General features: G+C 36.1%; 1 protein-coding gene across 1 annotated transcript in view; it reads left to right on the top strand.

Annotated features, from left to right (window-relative positions):
- Positions 1 to 16,797, top strand: part of LOC149269296 (uncharacterized) — a 94,710-nt gene that overhangs the window by 60,553 nt on the left and 17,360 nt on the right. The window contains exon 10 of the mRNA XM_089468351.1: positions 16,222 to 16,409. Within this exon, the coding sequence (XP_089324477.1) occupies positions 16,222 to 16,409 (188 nt within the window). The remainder of the gene's footprint in view (positions 1 to 16,221; positions 16,410 to 16,797) is intronic.

Raw genomic sequence — 16,797 nt, forward strand, 5'->3', positions numbered from 1 at the left:
TTTAAGCTGAAGGCGCTCAACAGAATACGAAAAGAAACGAAGTCGCGTGCTCAGAGCTAACGAGTGAGTAAGCTAGAGCGAGAGAGACTGATTTCGAGAACAGAACGTAAGCCATCAAACGGTCAACTTTTATACGCAAGTTACGCTCTAACCCTATCGCTGTTAAAAGACTCAATCGTGGCGCTCAATGTGTCATACGATGGTGAGCTTCGCTTTGTGCTCGAACGACGAGCGTCGGCTTAGCCTGATCAAGCCGATGCAACGTGAGAGCGAGCACACACGTAAACAATAGAGAGCAAGCGAATGACGGCCCTCTCTTTACACATATACATGCATATGTATGTATTTATGTAAATGTTTAACTTACCTAATACTATTTAACCATTTGCAATATGAGACGGCTGCTGTGACCAACATTAATATTCAGCTGATAGAAAATATTTAATTATTTATTTATTAGAGATTTGAATCATATTCCATATATATTATATATTTCTCTATTTCAATTCCTAATTTATTAATCAATTTTCTTCCCACACACTCTCTTTACTTCATTTACCAACAGTTACATATGTAGCTGATTAGCCACAGCAAACGATCAATAGCTAATCAAAAATTGATATGCCGAAATATACATTTATACGTACATGCATATGTACATACATATACTCGCATATAGATTTCACTTTCATTGTCATATTAGCCAGTGAACTGAAGGATTAGCCACTGCTGGCACTAAAACCTCTTCGAATCGGATAATTCAATTAAATTAGGCATACGTTAAACATGACATGGCCGTAACGTAATACTTGCATGCAAAACGTAATTAATAGGCAACCCACACACACAGTGAGAGGGTAAAAGAGAACAAGAGAGAGTGAGTCGGTGAGTGAGTTAGTGAGTGAGCCGGTTAGTAAGTGGGCGAGCGAGATAGCTGCAACTTCAGTTTTGGGCAGCTGGCATTGCATTTAGCTACGGTTCAAAGCCGTCGGAGCTCTACATTTAATTAAACTTAATTGATAAAGTTATGGCAAAATCAAACCGAATTAAATATGCAACAGATTTTGTTGCACAATCAATGAAATGAATATAAATGCAGTCCGAAGCGAGCTGCCAAACGAAATGCAATTGCAGTTTGCTTAATCATACGACCCTCTGCTCCTGCTCTAGCCGGACTATGCTTATGTATATTAGATGGGTTTATCACACATTATTTACAGCACATATTTATGTGTGTGTGGGTGTGTGTGTGTGTAGCACATTATTATAACTTTGAAATGACCTTTGCTGTTCATAATAAATTGTTTCTCGCTCGCTTTTAGCATTTTACATATTTAAATGCAATGCATATTGAATTTGTTGGCTCCTTAATGATGATGTTTGTTGTTGGTTTTTGTTGTCGGTGGCTGTTGTTGTTGTGTGGGGCCAACGCTGTGCAAACAAAAACCGCGCTGCGCACAATTGAAAGCAAAATGAAACGATAAATATTTGGTTTTCGTTAAAACTTTAATTAAAATCATGTTGCAGCCCGCAATAATTTATTTTTAGCGAACGTTTTTGGTATTTGTGACTGAGCGTGTGTGTGTGTGAGTGTGCCAGTGTGTGTATGTGTGTGCTCGTGTCGATAACAAAACAATTATGCTGCTTTGCTTTTTGTTTGTGTTTTGATTCTGCCTCGCCAAGCTCCGCCCTTCGGTCATTATAAATGTTTCATGCGCGAGCACCACATTTTCCTAATTGAACTTGCCACGGAATGTTGGCCAAAGTCCTGCCACATTTTCCGATACCCTAAGCCTATCACCACCAGCCATATAGGGTATAATAGTTTCTTTTTTTTTTTCATTTGGGGGAAATTACTAAATTGAGAAGCGAACTGAAGCATAGCTGACAAGCAAGTGGATTTTTGTGAGATATCCTTGCTGATATCCAGCTGCCGAACTGATGCAGACAGATTTTTTGCTGTTCATCTGTTCAGCTGTCAATCTGGTTACCTGTCTGTTCTCCTCCATTAGCATTTGGTTTTTTCTGATTGACCAATTGAATCTTTTGCTGAAAAGAGGCTTTTCGCATCTGCCGAGGTTCGCAGTGATTTATTGATTTTAAAATAGGCAGATAGTTAGAGTAGATTGATGATAACGTTCATATTAATAATAATTATCAATGATAAGAAGTCATAATTGTACATTATGCTAAAGATAATAGTGAAATGGCTGTTTATCATAGACCGAAAAGAAATATGAAAGATAATGATGATTAGATTGGTGCTAACTGTTGTTTATAACGACGCTTATGATATTAATTATAATTATGGTACGTTGATGTTAATGATAATCATAAGGATGATTGTTATTGATGCTATGTTATGATATGTTAAGTTCGGTTATGTTATGTTAACAGCGTAGCTTGAAAATAACAGTGGACAGTTTGATTGCTTTAGCGCTGCTCGTGAGATCAACAGAAAACAAAAGCATGCTCACTCGCTCACGCACTCAGCGCTTCGAATCGTTTTGTTTTTGTTTTCTTCCGAGCGCCTTGAGTAGAACGCTTCGTGTGACACTCATTTAACGAACATCGTTTAGGGAGAGACACGATTGGCGTTCGCGCAATGAGAGTCAGTACATGAGCAACTCCAAAGGGCAATGCTAATGGTATACACATTCACATGCACACATACACACTCTCAATTTACTTAAGCTATGGACATGTTCAGCGTAGACAACTCTCACACACATCCCCATGCGAAACGGTCAGAGAACAGCCAGAACGAAACAAATCAAAAATGAAACGGTTGCTGGCCTATCGTAAATGAGCTCGCTAAAGAGTCGCTGCAATTGGCTGCTCCCTCTGGTTTTTTCAGAGTGTGAGTAAAAGACACTAATTTGCAGACATCGAGAAACGAGTAACATTTGCGATCTGCGACTGTTAACAATGAAGATATTGATTTATGTTTATTATTTAATGTTTTAAATAAATTTAGGGTATATCTGAGTCGTTCATTTCATTACAATACTGTTGCTTTTTAATTGGTTTTGCTGTTGCCTTTTGCCATACAACATGTAATAGTCAAAGTGTGAGTATAAGTGCACCTGCTGCCATGGCTGTTGCCGTTCTCTTCTACATATCAGCAAAGCATTGAAATTTTGCGCCTCTGGGCGCGTTCGCATGTCATTGAAATTATTTTGATTAGCTCATTAGGCGTTTATTAAGTCATTGGAAGCATAATTTGCAATTCAAATTGGTTAATTTTTAGGTAAATATGACAATGTTATTGAGGGATAATGTGAACGTGTTTAAATGATTGGCCATATATATCAGCAATGGATTAGGTAACAAAATGCGAGGATGATATTGGAAAGCTATATGAATGGGTAGAAGAGATGAGGATTAAAGAGATATAGAAGTATCATATAAGGGTTAAAGGAACACTTGTCTGTATTGAATTCATTTCCAACCTTCTCTTCAGAGATCTATTACTTATTATCTTTACTTCCTGTAGTTGCCTCTGTAAATCACTTACCAATCGCTTTCCCTCTTTCGCCTGTCACTTTGAGACATTGAGCCACGCCTCCTAATCAAATGCCCTGTCAGCGCCCACACCGAAATGTTGTTTTAATTGCCACAACCACAGCCAGAGCCTAAGCAGCGGCCCCAGCTCTGCCTCCACCTTACTAGCCCATCTAATTAACGCTAATCAACTTGCTGACACACGAATTGCCACCAAACAAGACATCAACACAATAGCTAAGCCGCCTTCGCGCACTCCCAATCTATTTGCGAAGATTTCGAATTATTTTATGTGATGCGAGTGTAATAAATTATTATATGAAATCGCTGTGAGATTTGCTGCAAATTATTTATGCCAAAGCCAAACTCAACCGGCCACCCACACACAGAGAGAGAGTGAGTCAGAGAGAGGGAGGAGGAGGACAGAAAGGGAGAGAGAGAGAGATCACAGATGCTATAAATTTATTACTGTACAAGCTGAAGAACATTTCCGTTGAAGCCAAGAAACGTTTACCCAGTCATTTGTATAGATAGCTATGCACATGTGTGTGTGTATGTGTGTGTATGTGTCTATAGTACACACTAGACATAGCAGAGCTCCTAAAAATATGCTCAAATGTGAGGGCAAATATACAACATTTTATTTACAAATAAACCAAAAGAAGGAAGCGAGCATACAAAAATTCTATGCTCATATACATTATATATACATACATCTATTTGTGTGCGTGTGTGCGTGTGTGTGGGTGTGCTGGAAAGGCGCAACGGTCTAAGTACAATAGATACATTTCCACATTGGCGGAAGTTGCTTTGGCATTTTTATTGATTTACGGATTATTGTCGAGCAAGTGGAGCGACGAATCTGTAGAGCATTTGGGCGCATGTTGTTGGTGCTGGCTGCTGCCAGCGGAAAACCCTTCAAAAAGTTTTCCTAAGATTTTTCACCAAGCCACTCACTCGACTCGATTCGGTTCAGTTCAGGTTCGGAGCAAAACTTTTTGGAACAAACTTTAAGCAAATCTTTTGATTCCCACTTTTTTTCTCCCTCTCCTGCATACTTGTTGAAATTTTTACTTTTTAATTTCATAAAGTCAACATGGCCGAGGGAGAAAGCTGGAAAAAACTGAAATCAAAGTAAATATGTGCGAAATACAATGGAAAGTTGAGTGCGAACACATTTTAGCATTGTTTAATATGTGCGCAAGAAACTTAAATATTTAAACATTTCGCGAAATGATTTTCCCATTTTCCATAGCATACTTTTGTGCGCGGCGAAAGTGTGGAATGAAAATTTAAGGCATTGTTAAATAATTTGGAAATGTGTTCACATAAAATATGAAATTTCGTTTTTAGGGGTAGTAGAGCTTAAAAAGAGTTGAAACTGAAAACTTTTTATAAATATTTATTTTTATTTAATTTTTAAATAATTTATAAATATAAATTCTAAATTGGTCTATATATATATTCTATTTTTTTTTTATTTTAATTGTATTTAGTTTTTGAAAATAAATCCTTAATAAATTGTTGTTTATATTAATTATTAAATCGTTTATAAAAGTTTATGTTCCTTTTAAATAAATCTACAATTATTTTTTTTATGTCTGTTATATTTATATTTTATATCTATATTTATTTATTTTTATTTTATTTATAATTAGTTTTAAAAATAAATTTAAAAAAAAATTATTTTTTAATTAATTATTAAATTGCTTATCAACATTTATGTTCTTTTTAAATATTTTTTGTTTTAATTTTACTATTAAATAATATTCATTAAACTTGTAATTCATTTAAAAAAATAAATCCTTAACTATTAAATAATTTATCAACATTTATTTTCATTTAATTTGCATTTAATGTAAATTGTATTTTTTTTTTTCAACTTCATGTATAAAATATATATAGAGATTTTTTTTCATTTGTACCTACTTTGCTCAGTTAATTTTGTAGTTAATTTCAAAATATGCTCACAAAATGTGCATTGACATGGAATTCGTTGGACTGAATCGCGGCGAAAACGAACATGAAAACGTTTCATTATTATAATTTTGTCATAAAATCGAGCCACAATAGAAGCGGATGCATTCAAATGAGGTCATTGGCTGCCTGATTTGGCTTGGGAGCTGTGCGAGCCAGACAGGCACACATACATACACATATACATATTTGCTGCTGTTGTTGTTGTTTAGTTTGTTTATTGAGTTGCAATTTTGTTTGCAATCAGCGGCAAAATGCAAGAAGCGAGCATGAAACGACAAACTGGCAATCGAAACTAACGAGAGAATGCCGTGGGTGTAGCACACACAAACACACACACACACACACACACTCGAATATCTCTCTATGTGTGTGTGTGTGTTTGGGTTGAGTTGTGCAAACAGCAAATTAGCATATTTGCACATAACGGCAACATTTTATTAGTATATAAATATGTGTGTATGATTGTGTGCGTGTGTGTGTGCGCGCGTGTGTGTGTAATATAAATATTTATACATGAATTTGTCAACGGATTGTGTTTTGTTTCTGTGGCTGCCTATATATGAACCTTCTGCTTATAACTTGTATTTATTTATATGATTTTTCATAAATATTTAAAGCACTTTGGTTTATCGCAACTGCCAGACAACGGTAAATTTAGTCATACTTGAGTGGGCAGTCAGCCAAGCGATTCCATTATCAATACAACGCGAGAAAGGACAATCAGCTATATGATATACATATATCTGTATTTATAGAAATATATATATATATATATATATATATATATATATATATATATATATATACATATATATATATATATATATACAGTTTGACACGAAAGTGTTTTCACTTGGGAAAAAAATAGCAATTTTGTTCTTTGACATTAAAAAAAAACTACTAAATGTGATATTTCTAATTTTTTTTAATTACATTATGTTTTTCAATTTGTTGTCTTACAAAAATAACTTTAAAAAAATTAAAAAACTATTAACATAGGCTTAAATAACAATAACAACATAAAAGATATTCAAATTCAACTGACACGAAAGTGTTTGCACAAAAATAAAGTATTCAAAATAAGGCACTATTAATTATATTAAGTATCAAAATTAGTATTTAGTATGACCCCCATTGGCTTCAATGACCGCTTCCAACCGTCTACTGATGGAATTGATTAGTTTTTGCACATATTCCACCGGTGTCTTCTCCCATTCCTCTAATATACAGGCTTTCAAATCGCTTTTGTTTGTTGGACGTCGCTTGGCTGTCCTTTTTTTGAGATCAGCCCACAGATTCTCTATGGGATTAAGGTCGGGACTTTGTGCAGAAGTATCCAACACCTTTGCACAATTGTAGAGAAGCCAGCACCTGACTATGTTAGCTTTGTGTTTGGGGTCATTATCTTGGTAAAACCTAAATGTTGGTTTACCATCCCTAAAAAATCCAAACTTGCGGGCACTGGACACTAGATTCGTGCGTAAAATCTCCAAATACTGTTTCGCATCCATTGTACTCTCGATAAAGCACAATTCTCCAACTCCTTTACTAGAAATACACCCCCAGACCATCACTGAAAGTTTTCCGAACTTAATAGTGGGAATTATATTTTTCCGTTCAAGGGCTTTCAACGGCTTTCTCCAAACACGGCTGGGTCCATCGTTGTAATACAACATCATCTTCGTCTCGTCACAAAATATGGTTTCATCCCAATATGAATCCACATGTCCCACATGCAACCTGGCGAATGTTAGACGTCTTTTCTCATGATTCGACGACAACAATGGTTTTTTTCCGCGCAACTCGGGATGCAAACTCGTTCCTTTTTAGGGCTCTGCGGACACTTTCGCGGGATATGTCAATACGACATTCTTCCTGCAGCTCCCTGGCAAGCGTTCTGGTCGAAATTGTTGGGTTATCATTAACTTTCCTGGCCAGAATACGCTCGGCCCTATCTGTTAACGCCCGAGGTCGTCCAGTTGAATGTCTTGGCTCCAGTGTTTCATTGTTTTCTGCGCGGCTTAAAATAGTGTAAATGGTCCTCTTCGATATTATAAACATTTCTGATATCTCCGCCACTGATTTTCCTATGGAGTGGTTATAATAAACCAATTGAATCATGTCAAATGACAATCGCTTCCCTGGCATTCTTAATTTGTTTAAATTTTTTGAAGATTGAATCGATTCTTACAAAATATGACGAAATTGTTCAGAACATAGCATTAGCCACAGCTGTGCACATTGAAATCGCCGAAAACAACGGTAAATACGAATTTAGCAGTAAGAAGAAATAAAGAATAGCATGTGTGCAAACACTTTCGTGTCAGTTGAATTTGAATATCTTTTATGTTGTTATTGTTATTTAAGCCTATGTTTAAAGTTTTTTAATTTTTTTAAAGTTATTTTTGTAAGGCAACAAATTGAAAAACATAATGTAATTTAAAAAAAAAATAGAAATATCACATTTAGCAGTTTTTTTTTATGTCAAAGAACAAAAATGCTTTTTTTTCCCCATGTGAAAACACTTTCGTGTCAAACTGTATATATGTATATATATGTATATGTATATAGACATTGGCAATTCAGTTGCTCCCACACATTTCCCTACTAATTATGCGCACAATCACAGCTAAATCAACTAAATTGGGTTACTCCGACCATAATTAATTGAAGCTTAGCTGCAGCTCCAAGCGCTGTCATTTTTTATATGTAGATATATGTAGGTATATGTCTGCCTATTTATATATATTTATCGAATTTTTCTCTTCAGTTTTATCAATTAGTTGTTAGCCCTCTAGCGCAATTGATTCGCTTTCAATTAAATATTTTTTCTTTGCGCTCTTTTATTCATTTTGTATTCACCAAAATTATTTGCATTAACTACCAGTGTTTGTTGAGTTTGTGATGGCTGTGGGCGTGGCAGCCTTTGCTGAAATAGCTTTGTTAAAGAATTGTGCAGTAAATAAAATATATAATTTACCATTTTATTTATTACTTATTTACATAGCTACAGTTCATATGAATTAAGAGAGAGAGATGGAGAGTGAGTGAAAGAGACAGAGAGAGAGAGAGTATTTTCGAGCAAGCAACAGTAATAATTTCATTAGCTATATGAGCAGAGTCAGAGAGTGAAAAAGACAGATATAGATAGACTCTCTCTATCCCTCTATAGGCTCTCTCTATCTCTCTATAGACTCTCTCTATCTATATCTCTCTGTCTTTTTCACTCTCTGTCTCTGTTCATATAGCTTATGAAATGATTACTTTTGCTTGCTCCCAAAAAGAGAGTGAGAAAGACAGATAGCTAAAGACGGAGATAGAGAGCGAGAAAGACAAAGAGGGATGAACAGAGAGATGCAGAGGGTAAGGCGAATAGGGAGAGAGTAAGACAAAGACATAAAAAGACACATAGAGAGAGAGAGAGAGAGAGAGAGAGAGAGAGTGAGAGGGAGTGAGAGAGAGAGGGGGAGTGAGAGGGAGAGGGAAAAAGGGACAAAGAGTATTTTCGAGCGAGCAAAATTGAACATTTCTTTAGCTATATAGCAAACATGTAAAAATAATCCAATAGTATTAGTAAAATCTAGGCATGCTCATAAAATATTATTGGAATATTACGTTGTCATGATTTAGAAGACTCTGAGCAGGCATTGAAGTCTCAAATTGAAGTGAGTCAATCAAAAGAAATCATTATACTTAAAAGGTTCTCAGCAAAGACCAGACAGGTTAATGCCTATCTCTCTCTCTCTCTCTCTCTCTCTCTCTCTCTCTCTCTCTCTCTCTCTCTCTCTCTCTCTCTCTCTATGTATTGATAGATGACAACAACATGAAACTGGAAACAATAAATAAAATAATCTTGCTCTTTTTATATATTACATTATTTAATCTATTATTTTTGTTTATATTATAACATGTTATATTTTACTATAAATATTTTTATTTGTTTATTATACTATGTTATATATTCATATATTTTTATTCATCTTGCTATTGCTCTTTATGAAACTATTTCGATTGCCAGTAAAATTCAGCAGAGAAATTAAAGCCGAATTTCATTTCAGCTGGCTTTAAGTAAATATTCATTTGGCCCCGTCAATTGCTGGCCACAAATCAGCAGTGAAAACTGTCAAAAATCACACGAGACTCGCTGATAAGTAAAGCCCCAATCGAAATGTATACAGACACACACACACACACACACACTTTGGCATTGGCCATATATGAATTGTAATCATGGCTATTTTGTGCGCCATGTGAATTAGTTAACGTTTGCGCACGGCCAAAATTACAATCACAGCACAGACACAAATGTGGGTGGGTGCTGTGGGTGGTGCGGGTGGTTGCGGGTGGTGCAAAGCTCAGCTGCAGCGTGGCTGTAATAAATTTCGTTGGCATACAAAATGGCCGGCCAATACAACAATGGTGCGCAATACGGAAATAATTCAAGTCCCGGAATCGGAATCGGAATTGGAATTGGTGCTGGGGCGAAAGTTGGAGCTCGCATCGAAGCAGCGTAGCGGCCATAATAATAATAATAAGAAACATAATAATAAGAATAGTAATGAAAATAATATGCTTATCAGTGTAGCCAAATGTAGCCCGGGCAGGTGCTCGCCGTATCGCACCGCCTCAGCGCACCACAGTTGCGGCAATAAAATTGTTATTTCTGCGATTTATTATTAGAGTGCATTTGGGGCTTTCGCTGTGCACCACGCCCCCGCCCCCCCACACACACACACACACAGTCGTCGCAATTGTGTACGCAACGCGTTTGCCCATTAAATTATGGGGTGTTAGTTTTATTGATTGTGCGGCTGTGGGCGTGGCACCAAGGAGGCTGCTAACCCAATCTCACTCTCTCACTCTCACTCTCTCTCCATCTCTCTCGTTGCTTGATTGACTGGCCATGTTATTCGTTTGCTTGTTCTGTTTTTGCTTTTGTTATTTTTCGATTTGTTATTGACCGCTGCGCAAATTAAATACAATTGCCCCCAAGGGGGGCGGGGGAGGAGGTGGCACGCCTTATCTACTTCTGTTTGCCTATCGCCTGTACAATTATGCGAAAGGAAGCACGCGCTCAAGGAAGAGCGCCTCTGGTTGGCTCTGGCCATTCGGGCCGCTGTAATTCCATGCCTATCTCATTGCAGGCAGCTCGCAAATTTGGCCACTAAATTAGCATAAGTCCCACTGTCAATGCAATGTATGCAGATGAGATTATTAAAATTGCGTTTCTATTGCAGTTTACTATGCAATGAGTGCGGCGTGTGATATATACAGTACCGAGCAAAAATGAGTGAATGTTACAGAACTTTGACTTTCATCACGCATAAAAATTAAACCATACCAGCAAATCAACAAATTTTTTTGTGTGTTTGTTTATTAGTGTATTCTTAACAAATAAAAAAAAGTTGCAAGGCTAAATTAACAAAATTAAAAAAATTAGAAATAAAAAACCGAAAAAATCCACATAAACTCAATTTTGCACGTTTAAAAAAAAAACTACTAAAAACTAAAAAAAACTAAATATTTTTAATATTTAGTCCAAAACCCTTATTAGCAATAATTTTGTTGACTATTTTTGGCATGCTCTCAGCCAAACTTTGAATCATTTCTTTCGGAAATTGGATCCACTCCGCTTCTACGCGCTCCCATAAGCTGTCAATGTTCGTTGGGGCTGCATCATACTGTCCCAGCCGTCTTTTCACTATTGAACACAGATTTTCAATAGGATTGAAGTCGGGATAGGATTTATATATAGACTCTATATGTATGGAGTGAAAATTAGCTTAAAATTCTGCTTTCCTATCCATTCCTAAATAATCTTTACAGTATGTTTTGGATCGCCATCTTGTTGAAAACCCTTTCTCTGTGGGGACACGCACATTTATCAGTGAATTTGGGAAGATGGGTTTGAAGAATATTCATATAATCCTTCCTCTATGTAGAGGATCAACGTTCTACCAAGAGAAGCATCCCCAAACCATAATGCTGCCGCAGCCACGTTTGACGATTTCCTTTACATGATGTCGTTGAATGCGTTCCCCAGGTCTGCACCAGCAATATTGCTTTCCATATGATTGGAAACGGTTAAATTTTAATTCATCTGACCAAACAACTCGTTTCCAATCATAAATGCTCCAGTTTTTGTGATCCCTTGCAAATTTCAAACGCCTTTTCAAATTTTTTTCGGACAATGCAGGTTTGTTTTTTAATGAATGATACATATCCGAAGCCACGAATTTCTCTTCTAGCAGTCCATTTGCTAACATTTTTATTAATTGTTAGAGAAACACCCTTTGGTGCTAGCAGCTTGTTTTTCTTAATTTTCGACATCATTAGGCGAGCATCAGAGCCCGAGAACAGTTTTTTGCAACCTTTGACTTGAGTTTTCGGAGTCAAATTTCGGCTGATTCAAAGCTTTTCGGCAATAATAAGCGAAGGAAATCCCTTCCCGGTCAGGCACACACCACTATTTTCAATGTCGACTGAAATTTTCCACATTTTAAAATTATATTTCACCAATTATTTTAAATTTGTTGCGAAAAGAAAATGTGCTTCAAATCGCTTTACAAATAAGAATATTAAAAGGACAAAGATAACGGTAAATCTACATGCTCAATCTACGACTAAGAAGAATACCCAAGGAACTAAGTTATGGGGAAATCTGGATGATTTCGGCTGAGAAGAGAAGTAGAAGAGCCAAAGTATTGGCAATTATAAAACGTGCAAAATTGAGTTTATGTGTATTTTTTTGGTTTTTTATTTTTCATAAATTAAGTTTAGCTGATTTAGCGTTGCAACTTTTTCTATTTGTTAACAACAAACTAATGAACAAGTATAAAAAACAAAATCTTAATTTGCTTGTATGGTTTAATTTTTATGCGTGATGAAAGTCAAAGTTGTGAAACATTCACTCATTTTTGCTCGGTACTGTATGTATATAAATATTTCATAATATGCAGAGCAGTATGAAAGGAAGTTCTTATAGAATGGAAAATATTTGAAATATTAAATGGTTTCTGATTTTACATTTGCTTAGATCATACAGTCGAGTCTCGATGATTCGAAAGGACAAGGCGATCAAGTTTTTTCGATTTATACAGAAATTTAAATTAACGAGAATTATCGAGAACGAATTTTTTTCAAGGGATAGAACTTTATTCGATTTATTGCTATTATTTATTTAGTGGGGTACAAATATATTAGTGGGGTATATATATGATATATTATTATATTAGTAAATTGAACATTATGCATATAAATACTTTGGCCTAGCTGGGAATGCTTCAACCATAAGCTCTCATACTCGCCTCAGGTGGAGCTGCCGAATTTCCTAAAATTTTCAAACTGCTTGCTGGATCTACTATAAGCTACACTGCTTGCCAATTGGACTACTCTGTGCACTGCTTGCTAGATCGACTTTTAATCGATTAGCTTCAGTACATGTCATCCAAATATTAATTGTATTAATAAATTAAATGTAGGCATCGTCTAGGCCTTTACATTACTTTGACATTTACCAAATCTAAAATATATTTTTTTCCCTTAAAATATGAAGTATAATTTATTTTCAATTTTGTGAAGGTATCACTTTACAGCATTACCAATATATACAACCAGCAATGGTATATAATTTTTACAAATATCATCACTCTTACTGGATCAAATAGAAATTCTTTCTAAATATATCCACATTTAAATATATGCAAGAACTCAAACTTTAACTGCAATATAAATTTTCACAAATACTATCACTCTTCCTGGGTTAGCCGCAATTTCAATTATATATCAGCAATTTTCATCACTTTCATCCAATATGAAGCATATTTTTGACCTATTTTATGGCTTAATTGTGTTGCGAATCTTCTGTGTCTCGAGTCTCGCCGCAATATGCCACAAAATTGAGTTCTTAAATTTTTGTTCGGGCACACATTGTGCTTAAAGCAGTCTTAACTGCCACTCAAGGCGTTTCGCATTGGGCTTTATGGGCCAGAATTGTGCTCAACCAGCGCAATGTGACAATAAAAGGCTCATAAAAATGTATTAGCTTTGCTAGCAAGAGAGAGAGAGAGAGAGTGGGAGAGAGAGAGAGGGTGGAGACGTCATAGTCATGCTCGGCTGGCAACTTTTTGCCTATGTGTGTGACAGCTGCAACTTTTGCCGCCAGCCCAGCTGCCACTCAATGCGGCAACATCAAAACATCCAACTTGAAGTTGAAAAGCTGTCGCAGCAGTTGGAGCAGCACAGGTGTTATCATCGATACTGTTGACGTTTGCTTCCTGCTTCTCCGACAGAGAAAGAGCAAGAGAGAGAGAGAGAGATTGAGAGACGGGGGGAGTGGGAGTGGCAGTGGGAGCTAGCGCAACACTCAGGGCAGCCACCTTGACACATCCACTTGAAGTATTGCTACGCCAGCACCTGCTCTGCCTCTGCCTCGCCCTCTCTCACTCCCACTCACTACCGCCCCCTCTCTCTCTCTCTCTTTCGCAGGCTCTTTGCCTGCCTGCTGCATTGCTACAAATCGTGCGACTTTTGAGCAATTGAAACGCGCGCTTCGCCTTCGCATTTTTTTCTTTTCTTTTTATTTTTGGGCTTGGTTCGATTTTCTCTCTTTTCTTTTTTGCTGCTGTTTTTAATTTGTCACTTGAAGCAAAAGTTGCCAAAGTTGTCCCCCAGGCAGAGCGCTCAACTGAGCTCTCGATGTTGTTTGGCTGCTTGGTTGGCTTCTCTGGCTTGTTGCCGCTCTCGGACAACTTTAATTAAAGTTAAGTGTTGCAATTGCAACATTGGGCATAAGCACACACACACACACACATGCATACATACACGTATATGTATATCTCTATATATTTACAACCAATATTGCACTTAGTTTGAGCTACAGAAATTGTGTTTTGACGCTGTTAGGAAAATGTTGTAAAAACAACAATGTTACAGCTGAAGTTGAAGCTCTCGTTTCTCTCGTGTCTCGTGGCAGCCACTTTCAACAGCTGCAACATATTTATACAAGCTGCAAGTAGGACCTGAGGCTTATCTTGCAACTACCGCAAACAAGTTCACATCAAATACGAACAACCCAAAGGGGACTTGTTCGAAATTTAACAATAACAAATTGTTCATTTCTGGCGAATATCTTAGAGTCTTTTTGCCGATGAACAATCGATATTTTATTTGAAGTAGTTTAATTGACTTATACCGCTGCTTGTGTCATTTGAACAACGCATGTCATTGCTAGCAAATGGAATAGCTTAAAGGAACTTTTCCGAATTTCTTCTTCAATAAATGCATTAAATTTGTAATTTTATGAAATGTTTAATCGATTTTTTAATGTTAACCTGAAACAATTAAAGAAACATTTTTAGTGGGAATCAGTTGAAGCCGTCCCCTCAGGATCATATTTTCGTTAGTTAACATAAAATGTTATTAGTAGCGTAATGCCATACAGCTATGAGCTTCTATGTTAAGTCAACAGTGAGTCTTAAAAGTGTTAAAGAAGTCTGTTAACAAGCAGCATAAGGACAGTCCCAGGCATGTAAAGCTTTTATGTAATATGGGCAATATGCAATTGATGCTGCTTTATGTAATGTGATAAAAATGTATTCAAAAGTATATTAATAAATGTATATATACAATATGTATACAAAACAAGATTGAAAAACAAATAATTAAATTGAAAAAATATATAAAAAATATCAATTTTGTATAGAGCAAAAAAAAATAAAAATAAAATAAAATAAAATTATATATGTCTAATTTTTATCATATATTATTTTTAATATAATAAAAATTAGACATATTTAATTTTTTTTTTTTTTTTTTTTTTTTTGCTCTATACAAAATTTATATTTTTTATATATTTTTTCAATTTATTTATTTTTGTTTTTTTTTTTTAAGCCCAAAACACCTAATTTTCTTATTTTTATTATTATTGATTTTATTATTACTAAATTAATTGTATTTAATTTTTACAATTATTTTAAAACTGATATTCTCACTCATGTTTCTTATAAAAATTTAAAAATATATATATTTTTAACTTCTGCTTAATTAAAATATATATAAATTAAAATATTATAAATTTAAATATTTTTTTTCGGAACCCATTAAAAATAAAAAAATGTTTAACTCACAGCTTGCCTCAATATTAACCTATATAAATTGGTCCTCTACCTTCGTATAAAATACATGAAAAGAAAAATGATGTTTCACTTAACACAAACAACTTTGTATAGTTTTTCTCTTCTGTGTGTTTCACACTTGGCTCTATTTTCTTTGATAGCTCAGACAGTTTGCCTTAAGTGCCTCGATGCTCCCAGACTTTAATCAGACCGATAAGATATTTTATTGACTTTGGCATATATGCTAACCTTTACAAGTATATTTTTGCTACGTATATATGTATATGGGAGTGTAGGGAGTGGGGTTAAAATGACTAGCTGCGAGCGCAGTGTAAATTAACCTAAATCGCATGTAAGCCGCTTGTCACACAACATTCTTAGAGCATATTAAAAAAAAAAAAAAAAAAAAAAGATATGAGAAAAGATACGGCCGTGAGTTGGCAGTATAAGCCACACACACACACACACACTTACATATGTATATGTATATGAGAGCTGCACATATGCATGTCATAATCTCTATTTATCACGCTCCCACTCAGTATATCCATCTATATATATATATCTCTCACTCTCTCTCTATCTTTGTTTTTCTCTCTCTCTCTCTCTCTTACTCCCACAGATGATGTTCTATTCTCACGTCGCGGCCGCATGGGACGCATTGTGAGTCCGCGTCACACGCTTCCGCCGAACACAACGTGCACGTACCACTTTCACGGATATCCTGGTGACCTGATTTGGTTATCGTTCACCAGCTACAATCTGCAGATACTGCAGCAGGCGATACACGACAACAATACGCTGGGACGGGTGAGTGAAAACGTTTGAGTTGACTACCATACCATGCCACACCATCGGCTCCCCTGTCCCCCCCCCCACGCAATTGAAATTTGGGTTGGGCCCCGTAACAGTTTGCATAAATGCATAAAATGTATGCTAGCCATAGGTGGGTGGGTGTGTGTTGGTAGCTCCAGCTCCAGGAGCTGCTGCTGCTGTGCTGAAGTATCCAAGCTGTTTGCATTGTATGCTTAAACGCGTCGCGCGCCCCACGCGCCCAGAGCCAGATCCACTTGACTATTGTCTTAATTTCTATATATGCTATTAGTGCCAGTCGAGCGACACTTTGTCTTCTCACCCAATTAAAATGTTGCCGCTCGTGTGAATAGAAGCGAAAGACACCAACACACACACACACACA

This window comes from Drosophila arizonae, chromosome 4, assembly GCF_054131065.1.
Source record: "Drosophila arizonae isolate 15081-1271.41 chromosome 4, UAZ_ARI_1.0, whole genome shotgun sequence".
Classification (NCBI taxonomy): Eukaryota; Metazoa; Arthropoda; class Insecta; order Diptera; family Drosophilidae; genus Drosophila; species Drosophila arizonae.